Below are 27,591 nucleotides of genomic sequence, written 5' to 3' on the forward strand. Positions count from 1 at the left end.
ATTATGTTCTCTTGCTGCTTACTTGGGTTCATGCACAGTCCTTCAAAGAAGCACTATGGAGCTGCCAAACGAGTTCTAAGGTACATACATGGAACAATCGATTATGGAATTGAGTATGCAGCTGGAAAATCTGCACTCTTGATTCATCTTGAATGTGTGGAATCTGAGGACCTCCCTCAGGATATGCCTTTTCATTTGGCAGTGGTGTGTTCTCTCCTCAGTTAAACATCATAGTGTAGCTATCTCTACAGTAGAAGCCGAGTATGTGAGTGCATGAAGCAACCTCACATGCTATTTGGCTTAGGTTTGTTCTTGAAGACTTTGGCAGACCACTGCTACTACTTTATTCTATGACAACACTTCAGCTATAGCTATGTCTAAAAATCCTGTTTTTCACTAGAGAAGCAAGCATATTCGAAGGAAGTTTCATTTCATCCGAGATGCAATTCAAGATGGTGAGATTGATTTGATTTATTGCAAAGGTGAAGAACAAATTGCTGACATCTTTACCAAGGCTCTTCCCAAGGACAGATTCAGTTATTTGAGAAGCTTACTTGGAGTGAAATAGAAGCTTACTTGGAGTTTAGTTAGCAATTTAGAAGGGAGTGTTGAAAAGTAAATTGCTCTCTAATTTCTCATTAGTGAACAGTTTACTTAGCTTAGTTAATTTCTATTATTTTAACTGAGTGAGTGTTATGTAAGCTTGAGCTCATATGCCAAGTGTAAGGTCTTAGATCAGTCAATTATTTGCCAACGGCTCACATGCCCTGTACTGCCATGTGTCATAATCACATTGGCTCTTGTATTTGAATGGTGATGATTTCTGATGTAAGAGTATGAATGAAAAGGTCAGCTGTGCAACGGTGAGAAGTTGCAGAGCAGATTTTGTTTCCATTTCTGAGCTGAACCTTTTCTCTCTCGTTTTTCTTCCTTTCATTTTCTTCACTGCTCCCTTGGCAATCCAAATCTTAACACTGAGATGGTAGATAGTAGATAGAGATAGAGAGAGAATGGACAAGAGTTTGTTAATAGAAGAGGGAGAGGACAGAGGAGGTGTTGAAAGATGCGGTTTGTTTGTTGCAGAAGTGAAGAGGTTGGGATACATAGCAGGGCCTATGGTGGCTGTGAATTTGTCTCAGTACTTTTTGCAAATCATTTCGATCATGATGGTGGGTCATCTGGGTCAGCTCTCTCTTTCCAGCACTGCGATTGCCATCTCTTTCTGTGCTGTCTCCGGCTTCAGTCTTCTTGTAAGTGCTTTCCGTGTTTCTGTATTGTTTGTATTTTGTAATAAATTTTATTAACCGAGGTTTATGATAAATAATATATAGATAAATCTGGTTTAAAATCCCAACCCCTCGTGTTAATGTTTGCTTTTTTCATTTTCCTTTTTGTTTGTGTTAGTTGTTACTACTTGTTCTTACCATAAGAGAGAACAGGCAATGTAGGATTAAGAGGAGTGAACCAAATGTTGTAACTATTGAAAAGGATAAATTTCATCATTTGGAGTTTTGCCTTCAAGCAGAAAAGGATCAAATTGGGTACCAGTCCTGAACAACTTAATGGGTTTTCTAATTTGTACATGTCAACAGTTTGGAATGGCTTGTGCACTGGAAACTCTGTCAGGGCAAGCTTATGGAGCTCAGCAATATAAACAACTAGGACTTCAAATCAACACTGCTATTTTTTCTCTACTCCTAGTTTGTCTCCCTGTGTCTCTCGTGTGGATCTACATGGGAGAAATACTAATTTTCATGGGCCAAGACCCTCTAATTTCACTTGAAGCTGGTAAGTTTGCAAGGATGCTCTTACCTGCACTCTTTGCTTATGCAACTCTTCAGCCACTTTGTAAATATCTTCAGACACAAAGCTTGATAATTCCCTTGCTCGTATGCGGTTGTGCTTCTCTGTGCTTCCACATACCTTTTTGTTGGGCTATGGTATTTAAGTCTGGACTAGGACACCTTGGAGCAGCATTAGCCATTGGTATGTCGTATTGGTTAAATGTGATTCTACTCATACTATATGTGACGTACTCCACTGCCTGTGCACGTACCCGGGTTCCAATTTCTTTGGACCTGTTTCAAGGAATTAGAGAATTCTTGCGTTTTGCAATTCCTTCTGCCGTAATGATTTGGTAACCTTCTTCTTGCTAGCTTTTAAAATCTTCTAGTTTTCTTTTCTAGTAGTAGTACTAATAATGTGATTTCCCATCTGATGTGATGCTTATAGCCTTGAATGGTGGTCATTTGAGCTCCTTATCTTGCTGGCTGGTTTTCTACCAAATCCGGAGCTTGAAACTTCAGTTTTATCTATATGGTATGCTGCAATTTTAAGTGACCTCCAAGACAACTAGCGAGTTATATTCTTCAAATCAATAAAATCTTTTACTTTTCTGAACAGCTTGTCAACCATCTCATCACTGTATACAATACCAGAAGGACTTGGTGCAGCAGGAAGGTTTGTTTCAAGGCACATATGAATATAACATAAAACTGATTTCTTATATGACGAATCTTCTTAGGTTTGTGTACTAATGATTTGTTTTCTTATTGGGTTTTAGCACTAGGGTTTCAAATGAATTAGGTGCTGGAAATCCCCAAGCAGCTCGATTAGCTGTTGGTGCTGTTATGTTTCTTACAGTCTCAGGGGTAGTTATTATAAGCTCAATCGTTTTCGCCAGCCGATCTGTTTTTGGTTACATTTTCAGCAAGGACAAGGAAGTTGTGGATTATGTCACTTCCATGGCTCCTCTGATTTGTCTATCAGTTATATCCGACAACTTACACGGGGTTCTTTCTGGTTATGATTCTATTCCTTCCACGTTTCTGTTAATGCATCTTCAATGCAGTAATTCTGTGAAACTCAAAGCCTTTTGTTTTATATATAATTCAAAACAGGTATTGCTAGGGGATGTGGATGGCAGGACTTGGGAGTGTATGTCAACCTCGGAGCATATTATCTAGTTGGGATTCCGGTTGCTGCCACATTGTGTTTCTGGTTAGACTTGAGAGGAAGGGGGCTTTGGATTGGGATACAAGTCGGTTCTTTTCTGCAAGCATTTCTTTACTCTGTGATAACAACTTGTACAAATTGGGAAGACAAGGTAAACTCTCCGTCTTTTAATCTTTCAAGATGAAAATTTGAATCTGTGTTGCTCAGTTGTGGAGAAGCTAAAAGAGAGAGGAACTTAAAAAGACAGTATTGATATCGAATATTTCAGTTCAGAATTCACAAGCCTGTTAGTCAATCATTTCTTTAGCGGCTAACCAGAAATGCTGTCTTTAGAAAGAGTCATTCTTTAACAGCATGAACTGTGAAACCTCTTTGAGATTAGGCAGCAATTTATGTCATACTTTTTCTAATGAGACTTCTCTTTCTCTTGGGTGTCTTGATGTTGCAGGCAAGAAAGACAAGGGAGAGGATATTTGTGGAAAAATCTACAGTAAGATAGCAGCCGTTCCATTCTTTTTGAAGCAAGGTTCTCTGGTGCAATGCAATCATACAGATGGATAATTTGAAATGATGCTTTTGGTGATTTTTATAGGCTTATTATACCTCTAGGGTTTGTGCCTATCAAAATCAGAGAAGCATGCAAAATGTTACCAGTTTACACGTAGGTATGATTGAAGCATGAAATATATTTTCTTGGCACCTCTATAGACATTTACCGACTCTGGAACTTTTACTTTTGATGATTTGATGACACTATGAAGAATGCTTCAAACATGGGATTTCTGGATGAGTAAAAACATCTCAAGGACTTTGGAATAAATTTCAACATCAATCAAATGACCAAGTTTTGCAGGGTAAAAGCCTCTCAAGGGATAACTCGCATTGGCATGTCAATGACTTTTGATACCTTACAAATCCTCTGAGTTTGAATCACAAAATTACCTATCTGGCAAACAACTTCCATTTGCTACAATCATGTTGAAATCTTACATGTTAAAAATTGATTATGATATGTAAATATGGATTAGGCTAGTTGACTAGGGTAGTGTATTTGCTTCCTTACCCCTAAATTCAATCTCATTATTGATGGATAAGGTTGGCATGTTTACTAAACCGTAATCAGATTTTGAGGAATTGAATTGAGGAGTTGGATTGAGGGGAATTAGATTCCAGATTCCTATTGAAGTTGTTTACTAAACCATAAGGAATTGGGGTAAGAGTGGTATTAATTATTAAAGTGTCCTCATTGTTGGGTTAAAGTAGATGACAAATTTGGAGTTCTAAAAATTGTGTGAGGATATAATAAATAAAAAAGATGAATTCCTAATGAGTTAGTTTTTCAAGAATTAGAATACCACCTCATACTTAAGAATTGAATTCCTCCAAAATCAGGAATTCAATTCCTAATTTTGTGTGGGCCCCACTTACTTTTTAATTCATTGATATGAAGTAAACATAGAAATCCTCCATAATTAGAATTCAATTCCTGATTCGAATTCAATTCACTCCCTATGGTCCATTTGGATGAGGGAAAATAACTCAGAAATTTAAAAGGAGAAATTGACAATTCTTTGTTTTGCAACTTAAGCACGGAATTTATTAATAACATGTGGAAAAAATTATGGAAATTTGGACATCAAATTCCCGTTTAATTCCCATCAAAATAGCGTCATTTACAAAATTTAACATACATATATCCAAACATGAAATTTTCAATTGCCAAAAATTGAAATGATGAAAATTGAAATTCTATCATTTTAGAATTCTATGTAATTTTCAATTCCTTCATCTAAACGGGGGGTTAGAATAATTTAGACTGTCGTCTTGTCCGAAAAAGAAAAAGAAGAGAGAGAAAAACATGGTGTATCAAGCGGCCCATTTACCAGTAACGGGCCAGAGGTCATTTAGCCCAGATAAATGGTGACGTCATCTGCATTAGTGAACGGAAACGGGCCGCGGGCCGTTATTCGGGTTCCGGTTTGTTTTGTTGTTGATAAGTTAGCAAAACAAAAAAGAAATAAAAAATCGATGGCACTTGGCGCCTCCGAGTGACAAAGATTTTCCCCTTTACAAAACCTCAAACCCAAAAAGCCCTCAAAAACCTTTGAGAAGTGAGAACTCGCCGTTCAGCTCTGCAATTCATTCCTTCGAACACAGAGAGATGGGAAGAGCCGAGAGAGAGCAATTGAATCGAACTCTGAACCAGCACCTGAACACATCCACGAGACCTTTCAGGTTTAAGCTCTCTCTCTTTACAAGTCCCTGGAATTATTTTTTGTTTTTGTTTGAAAATATAGTCTTTTGCCTTTAGATTTGGTGATGGTGATGATGATGATGTGGGTTTTGTTTGTTTAAATCAATTAAAACAGTTGTTAGATCAAACTTCACCTTCTACAGTTGAGAAGGTGAGCTGGGAGAAGGTCATGCAGATGGGTGACCAAGTCTCCAAACAAGCTACCATTGGTATTTCTTTACCTTTTTTTGCCATCTTACCCTATCAATCTTCAATTTTGATTTTGTACTGATATTAATTTTCTGTGGCCATTACGTATTATCTTAGTATGTTAATTTGGAATCTTGAGCTTGGAATGGCTAAATCTAGGAAAATTATTGAAGGAATTTTGATTTGAGCTTTTTGACTTATCTGGTTGTAGTGATAAACACAATCAGTGGCAAACTTCTGGACTTTGGAAATACGTGTCTTCAACTTAACAATTTTTCCATATTAATAAAAGAAAATGATAAAAGTGGAGCAATGCAACTATCTAGTGCCTTGTTGGAGATCTGATTTTTATGGTTTTTGTCTATCTATGCTTCAATTTGCGATTTAGTTGCATAGTTCCTTCTCCCGTGTGGCATAGTGCCTCATGCTCAAGTGACTAACTGCGACTTCATAATGCAGCTGGAATGCTTTGGAGCGGAGAAACACCAGAAGTTAGAGCCCTTGAAGAAAACATGGCTTCATACTTCAATATTCTACAAGGTTTTCTTCTGCTTTCTCATGGGAGTATAGTGGGTGCAGGGCCTACCTTGTATTCTTGTGTCCATGCGTCTGTAAAGCAAGTTGTTGACTCCAGTTTTAAGTTGTTGAAGGAATCTGTCTCGTTGTATGGTAATCTCTCTCTCTCTCTCTCTCTCTCTCTCTCGCTGGTTGAAGACAGAAGCAATTTGATTTGTATTCACCACCAGACATATTTCTTGCAGCATTTCTTTTTCTTGATCACTTCATATCTCTATTTTCTTTTTCACCTGCACTCATGTACATGAACCTGAGGTCCTAGAGTTTGGTTTTGTGAATGAGACCGAAACTGGTAACTTTTAGGGTCTTAAGCTCTACCCGACCAGATGTTATAGTAGTTGGTAGTGTAGTTGTCTTCACTAAAATATTTAACAAATATGGAAACCTTGTCTTCTCGTTTTATCTTCACTTTGAATATACACCTGCAGGTGCACGGAATAAAGATGGGAAACTCTCAATGCCACAGTTGGCTGGTGCAGTATGGGAAGCGTGTTCTGCTCTTAAAAAGACACCTGCCACCAATGTCACAGCAATTGGACGAGCAATGACGCAGATTGCAGTTTCCATGAAAGATGTTCTTCGTGAGATGAAGGAGCTTAAACCAGGTTCCTCTGACCTGACAGATGAAGCCTCTAATGAGTCTTCTATTGAAGCAGAGATTGAACCCCAGGATGATGAAATTTCAAGTGACGGTGATCTGGGCAATGATTTGTCACCTGAAGAGATGAGAGTTGCTCAGTTGGCAATTGCAGTTGTGTCTGAGACTCTTGTAGTGATAAAGGAACTAATTCGCACGATCACAAGTTTGCTTAAACGTGAAAATCCAAATGACAGCAGTAATCTTGTGGATTCCTTGGAGAAATTGTTGAGAATGTGTCAAGGAATCGGAATACAAATAGACGAGCTTGGAGCTTCTCTTTATCCCCCTCAAGAGGTTCCCACCATGAAGGCAGCATTAGGGAAAATCTCCAGCTTTGTCGATGATATGCAAGCTGAATTACAGAATCTTAAAGGAAATTTGGAAGCATTTTGTCAGGCGTGCAATTGTTTAAAGAGTTCTTTGGGACAGCTTGAATCTGCAGTAGGCTGTCCCAGTACTGTCGATTTAGAAACCAGAGTGCAGAAAATTGATTTGAACAATTAGTAGAGTGAGAGAGTGAAATTCATTTTGCAGAGCTGTAAGTCGGAATGATTTCTTGTCAGTATAATAGTATTTTATTCTATAGAATTTTAAAATTTAAATCAACCTACTTGTGAACTGAATAAAGGTTGTTTCTGTTATACGCTTGCAGTATAAACCTCTTGTACAGTAACATGGGGTTATTCACCCTCGTTCCATACGACAACACATTTATGTTACATCATGTTGCAAATGTACAAGATCCTTGCAAACTTGAGTATGCGCCATACTGCGAACAAATTTCATGCATCGAGGAAGCTGGGTTCATCGGCCAGTAAGCTTAACAACCCAGGCACCCCCAAAATAAAGACCAAGGAGGGGTGCTGCTAGAAGAACCTGAGTGAGTGGATCCGTTGACGGTGTAACCACAGCAGCTGCCACAACAGCACCAACCACAACATACCTCCAAACTGACAGCATTTGATCTCCTGATACTAGACCAACTTGTCCCAGGAGAAATTGTATAACCGGAACCTGTAGAACAAGATGAAAGGTTATTTGTTAACAAAGTTTTCTGAGATATCCACGTCGACCTATGCACAGTTTTCTGAGAGAGGCATGTTTCTGGCTGAATGATAAATTGCTCACAAATATAAGTGCTGATTAGAATGAAGTAATGCCATCCCTAAAGACAGAATGAACTTAAGAGGAGAGAGTCATAGACTCATTACCTGGAAAGACAAGCCTGTGCTGAACATGAGCACAAGTACAAACTCAAAGTATTGATCAATTGACCACAACGATTCCACAACACCTTCCGCATATGTAACAAAAAAATTCAAGGCTGCTGGTGTCAAAACAAAATAGGAGAAGCTGATACCAGCGTAGAAAAGTACTGATGAGCCCAAAACAATTGGCCCCAGAAATTTTCGCTCTTCTCTCGTTAATCCTGGAAGAACAAAGGCTATAAGCTCATACAGAATGATGGGGCTCCCCAAGAGAAGGCCACAATATCCTGATACCTGCAGTGGACAATCAAAAGAATTGTTTTGCTAATTGATTTACTCCCGAAATAATAAAATGAAAACAGGGGAAACAAAAGAGGAGCAAAACAGATAATGTTATTCTCATTTCCCATTGAGATTATGAGGGGAAGTATAAATCATAAAGTTCCTACAACACTCCATTGCACTTCAGCGCTAGCTAGCCAGACAAATTTGCACCCAACCAACAGTGGCTAACTTTCCAAAAACAAAACCTTACATGCGGCAATCATGTTAAATATATCATGGACAGGAGAGATATTCACTCAATCTAACCTTTATGGTAGTAAAGAAAAACTCGCCAGGAGCTAGCTGCAGGAATTTTACACCTTGGTCTTTAACAGGAGCTTCGAGAAATATTATAAGTTCCTTTGAATATGCAAAGCATCCCAACATAGAAACTCCAACTGCTAGAACTGATATAAAAATTCTCTGACGCAGCTCTTCCAGATGATCAAATATACTCATCTCTTTATCGTCCGGGAGGAGCTCTTGACTAGGATATAGAAAATTGTAAATAGCACTTCCATTCTCTTCTTTTGAGCCATCAACCACATCTATATTGTACAGAAAAAGGTGATGTCAACTTCAAACTAAAGACATTAACATCTACTTCCTGTACAAACAAATTGTTTTAGAAAATGGGCCAAATTATACTATGACAAGCTATGAGAAAATTTCTTCGCTGTACTCACTTTTTCTGTTCCCTTATGATTGACTTCATATTTATTCGACAATATCACCACTCAAACTTCACTATAGTAGTTACAAAAGCACTTTCTTCCACTCAATTTCCAATTACTTCTTGAATCATGAAACAACCAATTATGCTAATTAACTGGTATTACAAAGCTCCTGAGCCTGATTTAAGGCATGTTTTGCTACTAAATATACTCAAATCTGAGACTAGAAAAAAAAAACCCTATAAAAAGCACTAAATTATTCTTAAATAGTAAGAAAATCCATGTAAGTTTTTACCTTTTTTCATATATATTGGGTTCTCAAAGTAGCAAGTTAGTGACCATGTTTTTCTGATTTCTTTATATAATTTGTTGAATATAAAACAACTAAACCATAATTTTTAGTGAAAATTTAAGAAATTTTGGTTGTTACCAGTAGCAGGCCTATCCTCGACGGCGGAGCCAATCCCAGACCCAGAGCCAAACTCTTGCTGCTTCTCTCTCAAATCGTCATCAACAGCGAAGCAGACTACGTCGTTTCGTAAGCTCTTCCGGCTCCGCAAACCATTGAGCTCCAGTCTTGGCCTCCTCGAATGGTGGACTCGAACAGAATCCAGCTGGTTTCTGACTGGCCCAAGCCGCTGGAAGCAATTGTGGCTGCGACTCCGAATGAAGTTCAAGTTGGAAATGGAAGCACAGCTCGTGCTTCCCATCTCTCCTAGAATACCACTCCAATCCAAGTTCGCTTCTTCTTCTTCTTCTATGTCTTGTTTGTATTAGCTTTCGTTTTATATCAACATCTCAACAACGAATGAATATGAATGACTGGTGCTTCTTTCTTCAGCTCGGCGGACGATATTTTTGGATTTGCAGCCCATGGCGCATTGTAGTAGGATCTTAACTAGTTTTCTATTATGAGCGATGACGTAGTGTACGAAGTAGAATGGGCTATATAATGGTCCTATGGTTCACTTGGGCCTCCGGCCTTTTGTTTGAGCCTTCGGCCTTTGGTACTACATATGTCGGCAACGCTTTTCCTTCCCGCCCTTTCTCCCATCTCATTTCTTCTCACTCTTGAGTTTGCTTTGAGAAATGGCGCGAGAAAATCCTGCAGAGAAAGCCCTAGGTCTGCTCCGAAGCAGACTCTGTGACCCTAATTTCGCCTTCAAAGCTCTCTCTCACTCCGACGACTCAAACTATAGGTCTCCGATCCCTCTCTTTCTTTCGAAGCATACTCTCTCTGTGACCCTAATTTCATCTTCTTCTAGTATTTTTTTTTAATAGAAGAATTAAGATTAAGGGCTTTTATTTTTATTTTTATTATTTTTGCAGCAAGTTGAAATTCTTAGTTTCAAGTTCCATCACCGAAGCATGTAACAACTCCATTCTGCTTCTCGGTCCCCGTGGTTCGGGAAAAATCGCTGTATGCCCAAATTTTCAACTGCGGCTTTTCTTTTTCAATTTCTATTATAATCGCAATATTCTGTTGATCTTTTTATTTTATTTTATCGACTTCTAGGTGTTGGAGCTTGTGCTCAGTGATTTATTACAAGAATATCCTGATATGATTTCAGTGGTATGCTTATATATTTCACTTTTCTACTCTCTATAATATCTTTGAATTTTTCAGTTCTTTTCTGTTTAATTTACATGTAATTTGATTTTCTATGTACATTGTTCTACAGATTAGGTTGAGTGGCCTGTTGCATAGCAGTGACAACTGCGCATTTAAGGTTGATGATCTAGCCTTCTTTTCCAAATAAATAATGTTCTGGGTGTGGCGGTTTTATATTAGTGATCGTACTATAAATGGTGATTTTAAACTGTGAAATCATTCAGGATATTCTAGACAGTAATGTTATTTTCTTCTTTGTTTAAGATGGTTGTTGGTTATTCAGGAAATTGCTAGACAGCTATGCATGGAGCATCAGTTGGTTTTCTCAAGAATGGTAACGTGCATAATTTTTTCGGAAACCACTTTTGAAGGATTTTACTTCCAACAATTTATGGTTTCTTAATTTTGTGTTGACTTTTGTAGGCATCATTTGATGATAACTCCCAGTTTATGACAGCCATGTTAAGGTGTGTAAATATTTCTTGATGTGATTCTTGTCAAATGGTTTAGAAGTTCTGACAGATTTGTTTCTCTGATAATTAGGGAGTGTGGATTAGCACATAAAACAATTATTTTTGTTTTGGATGAGTTTGACTTGTTTGCTCTGGTAAGACCTCATCATCCTGTGCCCACTTGTTTTTTCATTGCTGAAGCCTTGCAGTTTGACATTCATTTTTGTATTTTTGGCCGCTTCATTTGATTAAAAGTGACAGTGGGCGATGTAAAATCTTTCCTTTACAGGGCTAGTTTCTCAGAACTTTTATGCCTAGAAGTGCATCATCATGTTTGAAACTACTGAAGATTTGTGAAAAGCTATTAATGAACAAGTTTTGAAGATTCTGGTAGTCTTGTTGAGAACATTGTGTAGTTAACAGTAAGAAAAGCCTGGCACTGCAGAAACAGCATTACGTACAGATGGAAATTTTAGATAACTTGTAAATCTCATTTGGGGTTGGAAAGTTACACTAGAAATTGCAGGTTAAGACGTGTCTAACTTACAAGCTAAACATATACATCTAAGGCGTGATAAGTGTATGACTTAATGAGGATCTACTGGGACACCTACCAAAATATGTTATGATTCTGGCCTGATGTAAATTTTGACCCACTTTGCATCAATGCATACATTCATGATGTACAAATGCATTTTTAAGTCTAGACCATGCAAAAGAATTGAATTCTGGCTGTCATTATAGAATAAAAAGTAAAACACACTGACTGTGATGTTGTTCTTCATTTATGGTTCTTTATAGGGAAAACAGAAGTTACTTTATAGTTTGCTTGATGCAATGCAGTCAGTAACATCTCAAGCTGTCGTCATTGGTGTGAGCTGCCGACTGGTATGTTGCTTTTTAATTTCTGTGATCTTTAGCTATGAATGATAAAATTCTAAATGAGATGTGGAATGGTAGCCTTAGTCTGATTAATTGTTAATAAACTCGGACTCAGACCAACTAGTGATGAAAATGCTAATGTCAGTAGGAATTGGACTTTGTCATGCAGGATGCTGATATGCTTTTGGACAAAAGAGTAAGATCACGTTTTTCACATAGAAAGCTTTTGTTTCTTCCTCCTGCTAATGATGACATACAGCGGTAAAATTGCTAACTACTGCTCAGGTGTTTTTATTGTTTCTGCCCCAAATGTTGGCACTTCCAGTGTAGTAATTGTTTTTAATTTTCTTAATGTCCAAATGAGGAAGATTGTTGGAGCACATTTTATCATTGCCAACAGACTCAAGCTTTCCTCCAGACTATGCTGTTGCCTTCAATGCAAAACTTCAAGTATCCTTTCCTGACTATGTTTTTTGATGAGATAACATGGAAATATTGTCATTTAGAAATATGTATTTCATTTTAAAGTATTCTAGCAGATAAGATCGTTGAGATTGTAAAGTCCTTGACATTTTTGCAGAATATATTGGCAGATGAGAGATTTAAAGAGATTATTAGTACATATCTGAATTTTGATTCAACTGTCAAACATTTGTTGAGATATCTGTAAGTTGTACTTCTTGAATCTGAAAGAATTGAATGGAGGTCTTGCTTTTAATATCCATCATTCATCATATACTGAACATACTGGTCATGGACCATGACACTAGATTCCGTGCTGTTTCTTATATGGATTTGGAGTCTGGAATGCTGTCACTAGAAAACTTCAAAGCTGCACTGTCAAATATCCAGAGGCATCCAAAGTTGGAATGCATAAAAGGTTGGAGAATTTATATCTTGCTTCATTGGACTTCATTATCTGCATTTTTTTCCTCCCATAGTTTTTGCCCGCCAAAAACTTGTGTATCTAACAGTGACGCAAAACAAAGCAATAATCTCTGGTTCCTGTCTTCTTTTTCTTCTCTCTTTTTCTTTTTCTTCTTCTTATGAAAATCAATGATTTCAAGCAGATTGCTCCATATTGGAACTTTACATTCTGGTATGCATGAAGAGGTTGGAAGTTAAAGAGCAGAACTCATACAATTTCAATTCTGTAATGAAAGGTGAATGTCTGATTCTTATTTTTCTAAGTGCTATCGTTAAGTTTTTGCTTACATGTTTGGCATATGTTGCAGAGTACAAAAGCATACATGATTCGGTCAAGACATCTGATTATTTTGCAAGAAATGTTTGCTTACGGGTATGCTAGCTCCTTGCTAAAATTGTTTTTATAAAAAATCTTAGTGTGTTGTTCCAGTTTTAGCACAATACTTTCATTTCTCACTTCTGCAGGCATTTGAACACCTTCTACAACGTGAACTGATTGGCTATACAGACAATAGAGGACAAAACCACTCTGTTGAGTTTTCTCCTGTGAAGCTTTTAGTCTCATTCCACGAACTGCACCAGGGCCTGAAATCATATGGTTCCTGTCCCGTAAGTCACTACTACTAGAAAATTTTGAGTTATTGTCTGGATGTGCTTGCAACTTAGTAATTTAATAAGAAAAACTATCGTGTTAAATCAGGTTAGAATTCAACTTATCGAAGCTCCTTTTTTCGTTTGTAGCTTCAAAACTCGGACATATGCATGTTAGATGATATGTCATCATCCCTTGATCTTAATGATGAAAATAATTTTTTCCTTCTGTAAACGAACTTAAGTTTTTGAATTACTTAACGAACCTAAACTCTATTTTTCTCTTTTCAATATGTTTGAATTAATCCTATACCAGCCACTTGGGTTTCATGAGCTCTGAAAGTGATTGGGGGGCATCATTTTGTTTGTGTTGACAGGCCATTCTTCAACAATTAATGGATCGTCAAAAATAGCGGCTGAAGAGACGGGATTGATGGCTGGTTAGCTGCTTCGTGTGTATGATAATTGGACATGTGATTTCTAGAATTTGTTTCATTAGTGATTCATTGTTGCTATCAATTTTTCATGATGTAAATATTTTTTTTTATTTTAAAAAAACACTTTTCTAGCTTATAAATAAATTAATACAGTCCACACATGTTTCACAAAAATCCACCATGTTTTGGTGGTATAGATTAAGAGCATTTACCCTCATTTTACCCTAAAACCTAGATAGAATAGAAGTGGTGGTCTTGTGACAATAACGTTCAATTTCGGATTACGAATCAGAAGTCCAACGTTTTGGGTTTGAGTTTGGGCTCGGTTCTGGAATATAGAGAGGCAACAGCTACCGCTGCTTCCACTCTCTGCCTCTCAAAACCCAAAACCCAGAACCCATCTCTGAGCTTCCACTATACCCTCTGCACTCAATGACCTTCTGCGCCAGAGCTTCAAAAGCTTTGCCTGCCTCTGCCTCTGCCTCACACCCTCTTGCTCTCAACGTACGCCTTCTCTTTCCCCTCTCTAGTTCCTTCCACAACTGCCCTTCAACTACTTAACTAGCCAAGCCACCAAAACTCTCTCTGAGATTAATTTCCGATACCTTATTTTTGACACCGTTGAAGAAAAGCCCTTGGCTTTTTGCAACACCGAGTGGGTCTCTGATCATTTTCAAGCTGTTATTTATTGAGCCTGAGTTGTTTGTACGAGTCCTTGTTGAGAATAGGACCAGACCCAGAATTGCTTTAGGTTTTTCCCATGGGTAAGGAAGGGGAAATGCAACAAGCACCATTTTCATTACCTTTCCCTTCCAGGCAGAAAATGATTACACCCAATAGCTGTCTCTGTCCGTGTCTGTCTCTGCTGGTACAACATTTACTCTGGTTTGTTGGTCTGCATGCATCTCCTTGGCTGCCGCATACTTTACTCGATCAGTTCGCAGTTTGAAACATCCAAAACAGTGGGAGTAATTATTGTTGCTTTTGTTCTTTTTAATGAGGCTTTATGTTTTTCATGGGTCAGAAATTAGAACTTCGCCATTATTGTATTTTTTTTTTTTACCATTGTTAAATGAAATGATTAATTTCACAACAACTCTCTTTCAACAAATGTGCATATTTGGGTTTTGAAAGATTACCCCCAAAACCCCAAAACTTCTTCTCTCTTTTTAAGTGGAAGCGATAGTCGAACTATAAGGGGTTTCTCACATACCCTCTAAGGTCTTTATGTAGTTGAGACTTGAGACCAATTAGTCTGCAAATCAATACATTTTTTTACTGGTCTAAACTACGTTGGCACTTCCTTTATTATTGGGAGACGAAACTTTAAAGGCAGTGTAAGTTTTGTTGTTGTTTAGTAGGAATTATGACAGACAGTCGTTCTCTATTCCAAAAGTAAATGGAAAGTACAAACATTTGCAACAATGGTGATTAGTAATTAACTAACCACGTAATGTTGAAAAATAGAGTGGAAAAAATTCAATTTGAAATCGTTCACTCCAATGCATGTATAATGAGACCAAAGGAAAATGCTTGCATTATCAACATGGAAATCACCGGTGGGGCTTAGATTTACTAATTGGTTGAGCAGAAAGTCGAAGGTAGAGAAATGCTGCATGTCTCATTATGTCTCATTATATAAGTTTATTCTAATACCCTTTCATTTTCATGGACACACATAATCCACCCTAGGCTTTGCTTTCTTGTTCCCTTCTATAGAAAAGCATTCCCAACCTCATATATATATATATATATATATATATATATATCTATCTCTCTCTCTCTCGGGTAACTAATAACAATGCTGTCATCGTTACAAGTCAAACTGAACCAATATATTTTGTGGGTTTTGTTTGCTTGGGCATAAAGAAACAAACCAATTTCTTGACTGCGTAAATAGACCCAAGAATCAACTTCTGGAGGCAAAGAAAACTACTGCTTGTCTTGTGGTAGTTTACTGTATTACAGCATTACAGCAACAGCATCTTACTTTTTAATAGTTATCCATTTTCATTAACAAAAAACAAAGGTAACTTTCAAAAATAAGAATCAAACCAAACCACTCTCTCTCCTGAGAAGGAAGGAAGACTTGGGTTCTCTAGCACACATGCAGTCAAAGTCCCAGCCTATTGGTTGCCTAATGTCCTTTTAGAGAAAGTTTGGAATGAAACATTTGTTTTTATTGATCATACTGCAAGCACACGCTGCTGTCATGCCAAAAAACCACCACATCCAGCCTACTTCGTAATTTCATTTCACTCTACCAACATATGACAGGAAAAAAAAAACATATACAGATGTGACAAAATAATACTTACCCTTTTGTCTTCTTTGTCAATCGATCAAAACTATGTTAGCACAACTCAAATTTGGAGCTCCAAAACTCACTCTCTTTCAATGGACACAAGGCAATCTTTGATATATACAACTCCTATAACAAGGTTCCCTCTTTTTGTCCCTTAACTTTTTTAACTTATTTTTCGACAGCTCCGTCCTTTGGAAACTATTTAAACATCTCATTCCCCATTTCTCAGTTTCAACCTTTCTACCCAACTAAAAGGAAAATAGAAATGGCCACCTTCTCATATCTGGCCTACTTTCCTGTAAGGTGCTCTTCCAACAGGGATAGCTACGACCCGAATAAGCAAAAGCTGAATAACATCAAGATTAATGGAACTTCTACCAAGTCCACAACCAAGCAGGTTGAGGCTGGAGTGACAACCACTTTCACTTCTGTTGCTTCTGTTACTGCAAATGGCTACATGACTGAACAGAAAGTTCGACAGAACATCCCGACAACGAAGCAGTCTGTCGATCATTTTCGACAAGGGATCGCCGTTGAAGGGGGCGTGGGGTACAGACAGAGGGTTGTTATTAGGTCCTATGAGGTCGGTCCTGATAAAACTGCAACATTGGAGAGCATCCTCAATCTTCTTCAGGTGATAAATTAAACTAACTTTCAAGTCTGGTTTCATATTTTTCAGAATTAGCTAGAATTACATAGCTTTTGGTATGCAGGAAACAGCTTTGAATCATGTGTGGATGTCTGGACTCCTCAGTGATGGATTTGGAGCAACCCATGGAATGATGAAGAATGATCTTATTTGGGTTGTCTCCAGAATGCAAGTTCAAGTTGATCAGTACGCAATCTGGTAACTCCAACTAACCATCAAATTTATGAAAAAAACTGAAGCAGTACTGATGTTGATCTCTATTAATTTGCTACCAACTTCATAGCATGGAACTAATTTGAAGTAAATTATGCAGGGGAGAGGTACTGGAAATTGACACTTGGGTAAGAGCATCAGGGAAGAATGGTATGAAGCGTGACTGGTTAATCCGAAGCCAAGCCACAGGCCAAGTTTTTGCTCGGGCAACCAGGTATCAAATAATTTCTTCAAACTTGCCATCACTTCCATGTCCTTTACCTTATGATTGATTATATCTCAGTCTCATCATTGATATTATGCTTGTCCAAAACATGGAACAGCACCTGGGTGATGATGAACCGGAAAACAAGGCGCCTCTCGAAAATGCCAGAAGAGGTGAGGGCTGAGATTGCACCTTGGTTTATAGGGAAACAGGCCATTGCAGATGATGTCCCTGAGAAAATTGTCAAGTTGGACAACAAGGCTATGTATGTGAACAGCAACTTGAAGGTAAAAATCTCATGTCCAAATCACTCCAAAATACCAAGCACATCCATATGTACAGTTAAAAGAATTTAAGCATATGCTGAATATGCTATTTTCTTATTAATTTGTGTAGCCCAAGAGAAGTGATTTGGACATGAACCACCATGTCAACAATGTGAAGTATGTTAGATGGATGCTTGAGGTAAATATAACCAATATCAGCCTGATCAAGTGTTTTTTTTTTTTTCCATTATTAATTAATTTAGGTTCATCTCCGTTTTCGACAGACCATTCCGGACCATATTTTGGAGTCCCACCAACTGTCTGACATCATACTAGAATACAGAAGGGAATGTGGGAGTTCAGATATAGTTCAATCACTTTGTGATCCAGATGAAGAAGGAATGCTTATAGAGGGACTGAAACAAGAGAACCGTGACATGAATTTAATGAATGGGTTTTCTTTGGCAGCTGGAATTCTTGAGGGTGGTGGGTTCCTAGGGTTTGAGAAGCAGCCATTGAGGTATACACATCTCCTCCAAATCAATGGGGAGACTAAAAATGAAGAGATAGTTAGAGGAAGAACTACATGGAAGAAAAAATCACCCACCACCCCATTTTCTTCTATGTAGCAAATATTGTATAAGACAAAGGGGTTTAGAAGCTTGTCCAATCTTTGAACATCACTGACTCGTCCACTGCCTAAAAGGCTTTAGGATTTGAATGGTAAAAAGGCATGCTGTGGGTACGCTCTAAACCCCCAAGGATCTTTCATTGTCTTAGTTCTGCGAGCTTCCTGGGAAGCTGACTGAAGATCCTAATAAACGAGCCAGAGGTGTAAATGGCAAGTACCCAGAAAAGGGTAACAGAAGAACACAAGAAGCATCGTGGATTCTACAGAGTGAAATAAGTGTAATGAGTGGAAATGATGAATGTAAAAAATGAACATTAGCTTAGCTTCATAGGTAAAGGGACCAAACAGGGAATTATTAAAATGAGTCGTTTGATATGGATCTGTATAGCCATTGTTGTCATATTATTTGATAAAAGTTAATAGTAATTCCATCATTAAAATGGTAGAACGAAAGCTTCCATTGTCATTTGGTACATTATTACATATATGAAATCTTTTACTGACAATTTTATAAGTTATAACCCATAAAATAAAAAACCTAAACATTACAACATAAAGGAATTGGTAGTTCAAAATGGCTCATCCTCAGACTCGGAAAAAACCTGCTAGTAATAGTGGCAAACCAGTAATTTCCGAGCCTTAAAAGTATTTGCAACAGCCTGGCTAGCAAGAAAGAATAAATATTTTCTACTCAAGGAACTGTGATCCGCTAATCTAAAAGAGAATCAGGATGTACAATTAATAAAGGGTGATAAATATTTACAACATGGATCGATAACCTTGAGACCAGGGGCAAGGAAGCAATCAAAGAATGATGTACCCAATAGTAAAATCATCGCCTCTTTCTCCCTAAACTTCGATGCAGTTGCCACGACCAAACAATCAAAAATAATACAAGGGCCACTCCAGCAGACATCCAAAACGTTACCATCCACAGTGGCATTGGTTTAGGATACAATCCTGAGCAAAATTAATAATAAGAAGAAAAAATGAGGTACTTATTGTGACCAAAACCAAGTATGTGCCAAGGAAAAAGACAACATACCATGTCCAAACTTTATGCAAATCAGAAGTTCAATAATGCAAATAGCCACGGAAAGCCAACAAAATGCCCCAACCTTCTTCACTGGTGTTCTGCAAATACAGTAATCAAACCAAAGGGTAAGCAGTCAACTACATGTCACTGCAAATAAATTTCCATTTAAATACAGGCGTGTGTGTGTGTGTGTGTGTGTGTGAGAGAGAGAGAGAGAGAGAGAGAGAGTACCGATCTTGAAGGTATGAATTGTACTCGCGAATTGTTGGAATTGCAATTAGCCACCACAAGATCAACCTATACACAATCAAGGGGTTCCGCGGCGGAATCCATAGACAGAACTTAAGAAAGAATGTATTGAGCTCTACAGTCATGAATACAATGCAAAGAGTGAGGACTTGAATGAAACGCCATGGACCAAGCAAGGGATGCCACTCATCTTTGTCCCACTGAGCTGGTGTAAATTGTCCCAGTGTTCGTTTGACCTGAAACCATAAAGATCGCATCTCCCAAATCACAACTTGTGAATAAAAACGTCCATGACACCAACAAGGATAATATCCTTCTACAGAAAGGACAGGAATCATATGAGTTCCTGCTTACCTCATAAAGACAATTAAGTGGTTGTTACTCCACAATATTACAGTAAACAATTCCCACTATTTTATTACAGACCATGGTAACTATTTATTGTGATTGCAGTATCTAAAAAAGAGGGAACATGTTACCAACTGCATAAATTGCAACAGAGACACTTACTACTACTTTCAATTTATTACAAGTTAAAAAGTGAAATTTTTCCTTAAACCAATTGGCAAAAAGAGTGCATTCGCGGTCAACCAAAATGTGTAATTGAATTTCAAAACTTACTTTTCCAATAATATTAGGCTGTCGACTTAGACCAACCCACTTGTATGTTTTTCCATCAAAGTATCTTACTGTATGCATTCCTGCCCAGATACCTGCCAAGAACACCAAACAGAACTAATCACAGGAGGCCACAACAATTATTTGTAGATATTAACTTGCACACAAAACTGTTAGAACTAATAACAGTAACTACAGACTATATTGTTACACTCATGGTGGCAAATCATGAATACAAATACAAGATCCCATCATGCAAATGTTTGCATAATAAGCACAACTTGTGCTCTTAAAGTTCTTAACAAATTCAATAAGAAACGGAGAATACAATAACCTCTGTCTCTAATTGGAATATGCGATCAGGTTATAGAAATAAAATCTAAAAGAGTTCCAGCCCGGCAATTCAACTTGTTGAATCCCAAGAACAGTCTGGATTGTCAGCAAAAATTTTTGGAAGGTAATTAATGATACCAAAAAGATAAAGCAATTCAACTTGTTGAATCCCAAGGACAGTCTGAGTTGTCAGCAAAAGTTTTTGGAAGGACAATAATGATACCAAAAATATAAATAAAAATAAATGACAAATAAAATGGGACAGACAAAAAAACTCCTATGCCAAGATATTATGCTATAACTTAGCAAGAGAAGGCCAATATTGATAATGTAAGAGAGCTCTCACCAAACCAGTTGCAGATCAAAATGTCAAGAATAATACTGTCCCACCAGCATTCATTGAAATTTGGTAACATGTGGCGGAAGGTAAGCTGAACATGACAAATAAGCTTTATGTTACACTCAAGGCAACCACTTAAGCATACATAAAATTAGGTATAAAGTCAAGCAACTAACCTCCATCAACTCAAATCCAATGGATAAGCACCCACAGAAGGGGCTGATTACGGATCAGTATAGCCTTTCCCCACCACCCAACTATATGAGCTACAACAAATTCATCAAAAAGTGTTTCCTAGGGAGAGAGGAGAAACAAATATCAGAAGACCCGTGATACTCTACTGATGTAGATTCAGAACATAACATTACATCAGAAACAATTAAAATAGATAGTGTGAAAGAAGAAATCATACATAAACATTCTTAAACCTGCTTTTAGGATTTTCAGGCAAATATATGCGACAATCAGCACCATAAGATCTTTCTGGAAGTTCTGTATGAAATCAAGAAATACAAACAAAAAATGAATACCTTGATTATACTATTTGAGCATAAAAAGTTTCGCAAATCTAAGCTTAACAAATTTCATGATAAAATTTCCCTAATCAGCTAAATACCAAATTAAACATTTGGAAAAAGGAATTGCATTACACACACCCAGATCAGAAAGGACACTTATCAGCTATATTTTAATATTAAAAAATTTCAAAAAAAAAAAATTGAAAGAAAAAATGAATTGCATTACCAACACCAAGATCAGGATGGAGAAACTTCATAAACTGCCGAGCATCATCACGCTTCTGTTAAGTGAGAAACTAAGCATTAGCTATCACAAGAATTTAGACTTTAGAACAATTCATAACATAGAGTTCAAAAGAAAAGTTTCCTAAAGAATAAAATTAGTCTTTTAGAGGAAAGAAAAAAACCAGCAGCAGTGGAGAAACTTGAATTTGTTAAAGGAACAAAATAACAAAACATATAGGCAGAGCAAATGAACTTCCAACAAACAGAACAAACATAAATACATGTATACACAGACACGCAGAAAATTCACAAAAATAATACAAAAAGAAGAAAAGAAGAGAAAAAAAACCAACCTGGAAAAGCAAAAATGTGAGAGCAACAAGGTAAACAACAGCCATTCCATGAACCAAGCGCCAAATTGCAGGATGTGGTCTGATAAGAACCCTGCATGAAATATAATAGAGCATAAAGCTAACAATCTCACACCAGTATTACTGTAGTGTAAATGCTATTAGCAAAAGTAGTACTTGCATATTAGAAAAATGAAGAAGAAAAGGTAAAGATATCTAGTCACCAAGAAAAACAAGACATATGGGTTTCCTACAATCCCCCAAAATCTTTCCCCTAAAGATGTTCCAATCTAACATGTATCAGTGGACTCCCAAGTTCAAGTGACAAAAGGAACTAAAACTAATAGTAAAAGTAATATTCACTGAATAGAGAAAAATGTCAATATCCCATTCCAATTATTAAAGTGTTGAACCACTAATACAAAGATTACAGCATACTGACAAGAGTCCAAAAAAGAGATGAAAACAAAATTCACAACTAACTCAATCCTCACTTACGTAGATGGGGCTTGCAGCAAGCAATAAGCAAGAAAAACTGCAATCATTGCCCATACACCCCTGCGGGAAAGGGTAGGCATGGTGATTAACGAATTCCAAAAAACAAATAAGAGTATACTGTCAAACTAATCACCAAATTTAAAAACGAAGAGCAAACCTTTTTACAGATGTAACAAGATCTCCAGATGCACTGCTTTCTGGATCTAGGGCCCCACTTACCCAACTGGAAGGAAATTCAAACAAACAACAAGACATGGCAGTAATTGGTTATCTCTTAATACTTCAAGATTTTTTTTTTAAAATACAAACATAGATCACCATTGTATCAACACTGCAGAAGTAGAGTATAAGCTCATCTAAGGCAAGCTACCCCTTTTTCGGGTTCAAAGGAGACCTAAGATCTGAGAGGTGAGGGCAATGCTCTACCAGTGGAGGCTACAAGCCTCCACATAGGGGTAAAGCATGTTCATTTTTAACAGTTGCTACAGTCATCTGTTGTGCATAACAGAAAATTCACCAAATAACTAGAAAAATTTGTTGTTAAACCTGAAAATGAGATTACAAAAACATAAAATATCCCATTTGCATTTGAAAAATAAATCCTGTAAGCCTAATAGAAGGAACTAACAGCATAATTGCATAACATAAGTCATTGAACTGACACTTTGATATGCTAATGCAACCACACAAACATGATATCTAACAATTCAACTGCCTTTATAGTTTATACAACAACTGAAAGAAATCAAGAATCAAAAGCCATGGGAATATGGTGTGACATTCACAAAATCCATCTGATGCCAATGGCTTGGCAGGGAGCCTAAAATCAATGGTAAGCCAACTATTGATAGGGAGGATCTACTTAGTGGAAGGAGCACTCACATAAGAAAACATGCGCCAATAAGTAACATTGAAATGGTCCGAGGCCTGTATGCCCATGCAGTCCATGGATCTAGTTCATCACCGGCATTTGACTGACTTGTGTCCCCATTTTCTTGAACACAATTATCCTTTCTCCTCACTCTCCTATGACCATTAGGCTCCATCGGCCTCCAGTACAAGGATGATATTTGCTCGCTACAGATAATAAAACAAAAGATCAGGTAGGGTTATTTTTTGGCAAGATCATCCCTGATTTTCCACCTTATATTAATTACAAATTAAAGAAACAAAAAGAAAATGAGACCACTGAAATGTAATAGGGAAAATAACAGTGTGTCAAAAACATGTCAAAGGTAGTCACAAATATATCCAATAGTGCGGCATATAATTCTCGTGATTATAAATACCAAATAATGAGTCAGTTTTCTTAAGCCTGCCAGAAAAATCTAAGACCAGGATGGAGAAAACTTAGCATAAGGTTAAAGCATGGAAAAGAAGTCCATTGCATGTAGTTAACTTAATCCTACCACATCCCTAAAATATTGTTCTTATAAGAAAGAACCCAATAATGATGCTGAAAATACATAATCAAATCAGAAAAACTAAGTGATACAAATTGCAAAAGTTCAAATATATTGTTAACAGGAAATGATTTGCATCATAAAATGAAAGGCAATCAGCAAACTACTAAAAGCCAGCTAACACAATAAGAACACCAACACAAGCTTTTCATAATGTTACCAAAAAGTATACCATTCATGACCAACTCATGACATGTATGCATGAACTAGTTCCATGATCATCAAGTTTACAAGTTTTCTTTAAAAAGGTAGTGTCATGTGGAATCTGCATCCTCACAAATATGGTCCTCACATAAGATGACCACCATTGATGTAACATAAGTTTACAAGAGAAAAAAATTTTGCGGTGGTTAATCAAAATCTGAAAAGCAAAGACCAATACAGAAAGTTATAATATCCCATTTCATAATGGCCCCATTACAGATAATTTTATTCCTTGCAATGCTGTCAATGTTAAAAAGCACATATTCGATTCCCACAAAACAAAACCACTGAGTCCTACATGTTTGAGACATAGATTTCATAAAGAAATGGAAAATCTAGTCAGCCACAATTTGATGCATTTTGCCCTACATAAAGGTACAGTCCCTACAGGTTGTCCTAAAGGTTATAAACATCCAACACCATCATCCTGTATAAAGTAACTATCTCCTTCCACATAAAATTTTTACTATCTTATTGGAAATTCAGAAAGTAATGTACACAGTGGAAACCTTGAAAAATCAAAATATACAATAATCCCTAATGACCAACCATCCGTAGCCTGATTTGCCCACAGTCAAAGGGTATGTGTTAAGTAAGCAAGCATCTGTTTTGCTCTAATAATTCAAACTAAAACAAGCCCATTAAAAATTATGTCCCACTCTTAACCTGTATGTGCTTAGGGTCCAAGACTCTTAAACCTAATCCCTATACTCAAAATTCTTAACCTAGTTTTGTACCCCCAGTAAACAAAAGAAGCTTCTACACATCAGAGAACAGAAACGCATTCATAATTATGCATACTGTGAAAGGAATTAACAGTATACTATAACCAATGACAAGACTAAACTCAATACTTAACCAAAACCCATACTACCAAGACCAAACATAAAATCTAATCAGGTATATACCAGCACACATGTATACAAAATCAAATTTAGCTGCGGACAACAGTAACCAAAAGTTCCCATCTAGAAATTTCAAAGTTAAGGCTGTAACATCTATAAAAAAACACGTGCTGATCATGTGCTTACCAAGCAGTATACACACTCAGTAAGCCAAATGAAAAAAAACAAATACCATGAATACATTTCTATAGTAAAGTAAATCGGATATCAGTGCTTGAAATCGAGAGCCCCCATACCAGTGCAAGAAGTCATATAATTCGAAGTTAAAATCATTGCATGTTGGAAATAATCAAAGATTGTGTCAGATTTTGAAACAAAAGCATAAATCTGAAAATTGGCGTCTTTTTAAATTTTGTTTTCTAAAAGAAACAAAAATTCGTAATTTTGAATGAATGAAATGAAATGAAACGAATCACAAACAAAAACCAATATGCCGAGCGGGATAAGATTTATATATATACATAAATGAAAACAACACAGAAACAGTATATATACAGTGATATATAAATACCCAAGTACGTATCTCAGTATACGTATATGCGTGTTAGTGTGTGTATATAGAATATACGGAGATAAATGGGTACCGTATGACTGAAAGACCGAAAAGAGAGAGAAAGGTTGGTAAAAATAAAAAGGCATGTATTTGAGGGAGAGATACTTACGTAGAAATAAAGGAGAGATAGCCGTACGAATGGAAGACGAGAAGATCGTGGCCGTCGGATCAGAGCTTTTGGAAATTTGCACAAACAGGTAGTGCGTGCGAGAGAGAGAGAGTGTTTAATTATAACAAGAAGAAGAAGAAGAAGAAGATAAATGAGACACTTAGAGAGAAAAAGGTTTTGTATTAATCAATCTACGAAATGAAATGAATAGGCTTTTGCAGTGGCAGAGAGAAAAGTGAGAGAGCAAAGGATGACTCAATCTCAGTCTCTCTCTCTTTTCTCGCACAGATAGTTTTTTCTCTGCAACAACGGCGAAAAGGCGAAGGGTGATGATGGGAGAAAACCCAAAAAAGAAAATCAGAAAAACCAACTTAGACGCCTTATAAACATATTTTTTATTTATTTATAATATTTCCATTTTACAGAGAGGAGAGAGAGAGAGAGAGAGCGTGTGTATAGTGGTACGACGGTCAAAGAGAGATTTGAAGATGTGTCAGCAGAAAAAGGATGAGATTTGAAGATGTTTTTTTTTTTTGGTTTTCTCAGATGCGGTTGGGTTGAGGACTGGAGAGCTTGAGAGGCACAAATAAATAGGAAAATTAAATGAAAAAGTATGGGACTTTTATACCGGAATTGGCCCTGGGGATCTTCTTTAATTGCGGTATATTATCATTGATGATTCATTGATTCCCTTTCTCCCTACTTTTCTCTCATAATGCTTCTTTTTTAAAATGACTTTATTTCATGATATTTTATGTTTTCATTATTTTTGGGGTATATGGTGGTACGAATGCTTTTCTAATAAATAAATAGATATGAAAATCATGACTTGCAAATGAGAACATTTATTTTCGACATGTGAATTCAACTAATGATTTATGAAACAGGGTGGTTGTGTATAAATATAATCTCAGTATTTGACTGCTTCAGATGAAAAAGAAAAAAGAAGAGAAAGAAACTCGGATTGCAAATTTGACCAAAACAAATGATAAGACGAAGAGCACTCAATTTGCACTCATTGCCGTTGAACCAGAGCGCACAGCACACACGGGTTGCCTTTTGGATTTGTTTATTAATCGCTCATGTGATCAGAAGGGCCGGCCATGATTACTTTTACAAGAGGTCATCGATGCCAAGCAGACACAACAGTTATGACTCATGAGCTAACAATTCAGATTTACAATGAAGAAAAAGAAGAAGAAGAAAGGGACAGAAATTTGTGTTGAAATATCAAATCCAACCCAACCCAAAAGGAAAGGGGGAAAAGAAAAAGAAAAAAACACAAGAGACAAGGCTACGGACAACAATTCCAAGATGAGAACAGCGTTTGGCGCACGTAATTTCCAAATCCATAATGTGTTATGCAGAAAAGCTGCATTATTATTAAGGCTTTAAAGTTGGTACTTCCGTTGGTACAGTACCAGCCGAGCGGAAGAGCAAGCTGACTGCTTTTTTTTTTTCTTCTTCTTTTTCCTGACCTGCTGAAACAATTCGTCAACTCAACTAGTGTTGTCACCTTGATGCGGGTTTCAATTAATTGATTGACTAATTAATCAATCAATTAGTTAATTAAATTGAAATCAATGAGAGACAACATAAAATTAATTAAATAAGTAGTAAAGGACATGATGATGCATTGTTAATAATAAGGTACAGCTGAGTGCTGGTTGGAACAGGGTACAGTGAGAGTGAGAGGCAGTGGTCCGTGTCCGTTGGTTTAATGATGGTGATGATGATCCGTGCGTGTAGGGTTGGGACTTTTTTCCCTGCCTTACAGAATAAATGAAGGGGTGGACTGGGGATGATGGGGTGGGGGGAGAATAAAATACAATAAAATATTTTGAATGAGAAACAAAAATTGATCAAACGCAGGCATGCAGGCAGGCTAGAATAATCCAGCTGGGCTACTCTACTGGGTTTGGGAATATTGCTTTGAGTTGTTCCACATCAAATATGAAAAATACTACACTCCACTCTACTCTTCACCAATCATTTTCAACAGAGGGCTCCACTTGTCACTTGAACCCAACCCAACTCAACCCAACCCATTCCTTCCCTTTGTTGTGCACGCCTCTATCATCGTACATATATTTTGATCAAAAAGAAAAAAGAGGAAGGGTTATCATTACATTGACTCACGTGCACCCGAACAACTGATGCTAATACTTATTTTAACTTGTAAGTAAATTACAGATAGATC

At 37.1% G+C, this 27,591-nt stretch overlaps 6 protein-coding genes across 7 annotated transcripts; 4 read left to right on the top strand and 2 right to left on the bottom strand.

Moving 5' to 3' along the window:
- Window positions 1-856: 856 nt before the first annotated feature.
- On the top strand, window positions 857-3,729 carry LOC103341549 (protein DETOXIFICATION 14-like). The gene is made up of 7 exons (XM_008245091.2): window positions 857-1,250; window positions 1,593-2,137; window positions 2,233-2,319; window positions 2,404-2,460; window positions 2,564-2,802; window positions 2,901-3,106; window positions 3,404-3,729. The coding sequence occupies exons 1-7, from the start codon at window positions 1,011-1,013 to the stop codon at window positions 3,452-3,454; spliced, it is 1,425 nt and encodes a 474-aa protein (XP_008243313.2). The 5' UTR covers window positions 857-1,010; the 3' UTR covers window positions 3,455-3,729.
- A 1,358-nt stretch (window positions 3,730-5,087) lies between these two features.
- On the top strand, window positions 5,088-7,255 carry LOC103341548 (uncharacterized). Its single transcript, XM_008245090.2, has 4 exons — window positions 5,088-5,190; window positions 5,325-5,418; window positions 5,858-6,067; window positions 6,403-7,255. The coding sequence occupies exons 2-4, from the start codon at window positions 5,379-5,381 to the stop codon at window positions 7,116-7,118; spliced, it is 966 nt and encodes a 321-aa protein (XP_008243312.2). The 5' UTR covers window positions 5,088-5,190; window positions 5,325-5,378; the 3' UTR covers window positions 7,119-7,255.
- On the bottom strand, window positions 7,234-9,656 carry APG2 (Sec-independent periplasmic protein translocase). The gene is made up of 4 exons (XM_008245089.3): window positions 9,251-9,656; window positions 8,414-8,694; window positions 7,826-8,116; window positions 7,234-7,628 (listed from the first exon to the last, which is right to left on the bottom strand). The coding sequence occupies exons 1-4, from the start codon at window positions 9,528-9,530 to the stop codon at window positions 7,419-7,421; spliced, it is 1,062 nt and encodes a 353-aa protein (XP_008243311.1). The 5' UTR covers window positions 9,531-9,656; the 3' UTR covers window positions 7,234-7,418.
- A 45-nt stretch (window positions 9,657-9,701) lies between these two features.
- ORC4 (origin recognition complex subunit 4) lies at window positions 9,702-13,878 on the top strand. 2 transcript variants are annotated; one of them, XM_008245214.3, is made up of 16 exons: window positions 9,702-10,019; window positions 10,150-10,240; window positions 10,337-10,393; window positions 10,503-10,550; window positions 10,716-10,766; window positions 10,856-10,899; window positions 10,976-11,039; window positions 11,686-11,772; window positions 11,936-12,027; window positions 12,135-12,216; window positions 12,347-12,432; window positions 12,537-12,646; window positions 12,837-12,929; window positions 13,002-13,066; window positions 13,159-13,302; window positions 13,662-13,878. In XM_008245214.3, exons 1-16 carry the CDS (start codon window positions 9,910-9,912, stop codon window positions 13,695-13,697), a joined length of 1,260 nt encoding a protein of 419 aa, XP_008243436.2. In that variant the 5' UTR covers window positions 9,702-9,909; the 3' UTR covers window positions 13,698-13,878. The 2 variants fall into 2 exon arrangements, with proteins under 2 accessions (XP_008243436.2, XP_088902025.1); XM_089045899.1 differs by having other exon boundaries at window positions 11,728-11,772.
- A 2,375-nt stretch (window positions 13,879-16,253) lies between these two features.
- Window positions 16,254-18,533, top strand: LOC103341673 (palmitoyl-acyl carrier protein thioesterase, chloroplastic-like). The gene is made up of 6 exons (XM_008245212.2): window positions 16,254-16,660; window positions 16,740-16,873; window positions 16,989-17,102; window positions 17,212-17,380; window positions 17,490-17,558; window positions 17,644-18,533. Exons 1-6 carry the CDS (start codon window positions 16,292-16,294, stop codon window positions 17,986-17,988), a joined length of 1,200 nt encoding a protein of 399 aa, XP_008243434.1. The 5' UTR covers window positions 16,254-16,291; the 3' UTR covers window positions 17,989-18,533.
- PSS1 (phosphatidyl serine synthase family protein) lies at window positions 18,425-25,946 on the bottom strand. The gene is given in 14 exon segments (XM_089044828.1): window positions 18,425-18,950; window positions 19,036-19,124; window positions 19,258-19,511; window positions 19,897-19,988; window positions 20,573-20,657; window positions 20,743-20,769; window positions 20,771-20,860; window positions 20,979-21,058; window positions 21,311-21,365; window positions 21,663-21,753; window positions 22,158-22,217; window positions 22,315-22,380; window positions 23,040-23,234; window positions 25,392-25,946. Coding segments are annotated over 13 exon segments (1,281 nt in total). The 5' UTR covers window positions 23,204-23,234; window positions 25,392-25,946; the 3' UTR covers window positions 18,425-18,822.
- Between the last annotated feature and the right edge of the window lie 1,645 nt (window positions 25,947-27,591).

The sequence above is a fragment of the Prunus mume genome, linkage group LG2 (genome assembly GCF_029339155.1).
Source record: "Prunus mume cultivar Tortuosa linkage group LG2, ASM2933915v1, whole genome shotgun sequence".
Taxonomy (NCBI): Eukaryota; Viridiplantae; Streptophyta; class Magnoliopsida; order Rosales; family Rosaceae; genus Prunus; species Prunus mume.

Bases quoted from the DNA above. Each gene is read 5' to 3' on its own strand.
- LOC103341549 (XM_008245091.2), top strand. From the start codon at position 1,011: ATGGACAAGAGTTTGTTAATAGAAGAGGGAGAGGACAGAGGAGGTGTT. The intron at 2,138-2,232 runs GTAACCTTCTTC...TGATGCTTATAG, and splicing joins CCTTCTGCCGTAATGATTTG to CCTTGAATGGTGGTCATTTG. The intron at 2,461-2,563 runs GTTTGTTTCAAG...ATTGGGTTTTAG, and splicing joins GGACTTGGTGCAGCAGGAAG to CACTAGGGTTTCAAATGAAT.
- LOC103341548 (XM_008245090.2), top strand. From the start codon at position 5,379: ATGCAGATGGGTGACCAAGTCTCCAAACAAGCTACCATTG. The intron at 5,419-5,857 runs GTATTTCTTTAC...TTCATAATGCAG, and splicing joins CTCCAAACAAGCTACCATTG to CTGGAATGCTTTGGAGCGGA. The intron at 6,068-6,402 runs GTAATCTCTCTC...ATACACCTGCAG, and splicing joins GGAATCTGTCTCGTTGTATG to GTGCACGGAATAAAGATGGG.
- APG2 (XM_008245089.3), bottom strand. From the start codon at position 9,530: ATGGGAAGCACGAGCTGTGCTTCCATTTCCAACTTGAACTTCATTCGG. The intron at 8,117-8,413 runs GTTAGATTGAGT...TGTCCACTGCAG, and splicing joins TTTTCTTTACTACCATAAAG to GTATCAGGATATTGTGGCCT. The intron at 7,629-7,825 runs GTAATGAGTCTA...CTTGTTCTACAG, and splicing joins GCACAGGCTTGTCTTTCCAG to GTTCCGGTTATACAATTTCT.
- ORC4 (XM_008245214.3), top strand. From the start codon at position 9,910: ATGGCGCGAGAAAATCCTGCAGAGAAAGCCCTAGGTCTGCTCCGAAGC. The intron at 12,028-12,134 runs GTAAAATTGCTA...CAAATGAGGAAG, and splicing joins GCTAATGATGACATACAGCG to ATTGTTGGAGCACATTTTAT. The intron at 13,303-13,661 runs GTAAGTCACTAC...TTGTGTTGACAG, and splicing joins AATCATATGGTTCCTGTCCC to GCCATTCTTCAACAATTAAT.
- LOC103341673 (XM_008245212.2), top strand. From the start codon at position 16,292: ATGGCCACCTTCTCATATCTGGCCTACTTTCCTGTAAGGTGCTCTTCC. The intron at 17,103-17,211 runs GTATCAAATAAT...AACATGGAACAG, and splicing joins GTTTTTGCTCGGGCAACCAG to CACCTGGGTGATGATGAACC. The intron at 17,559-17,643 runs GTAAATATAACC...CGTTTTCGACAG, and splicing joins ATGTTAGATGGATGCTTGAG to ACCATTCCGGACCATATTTT.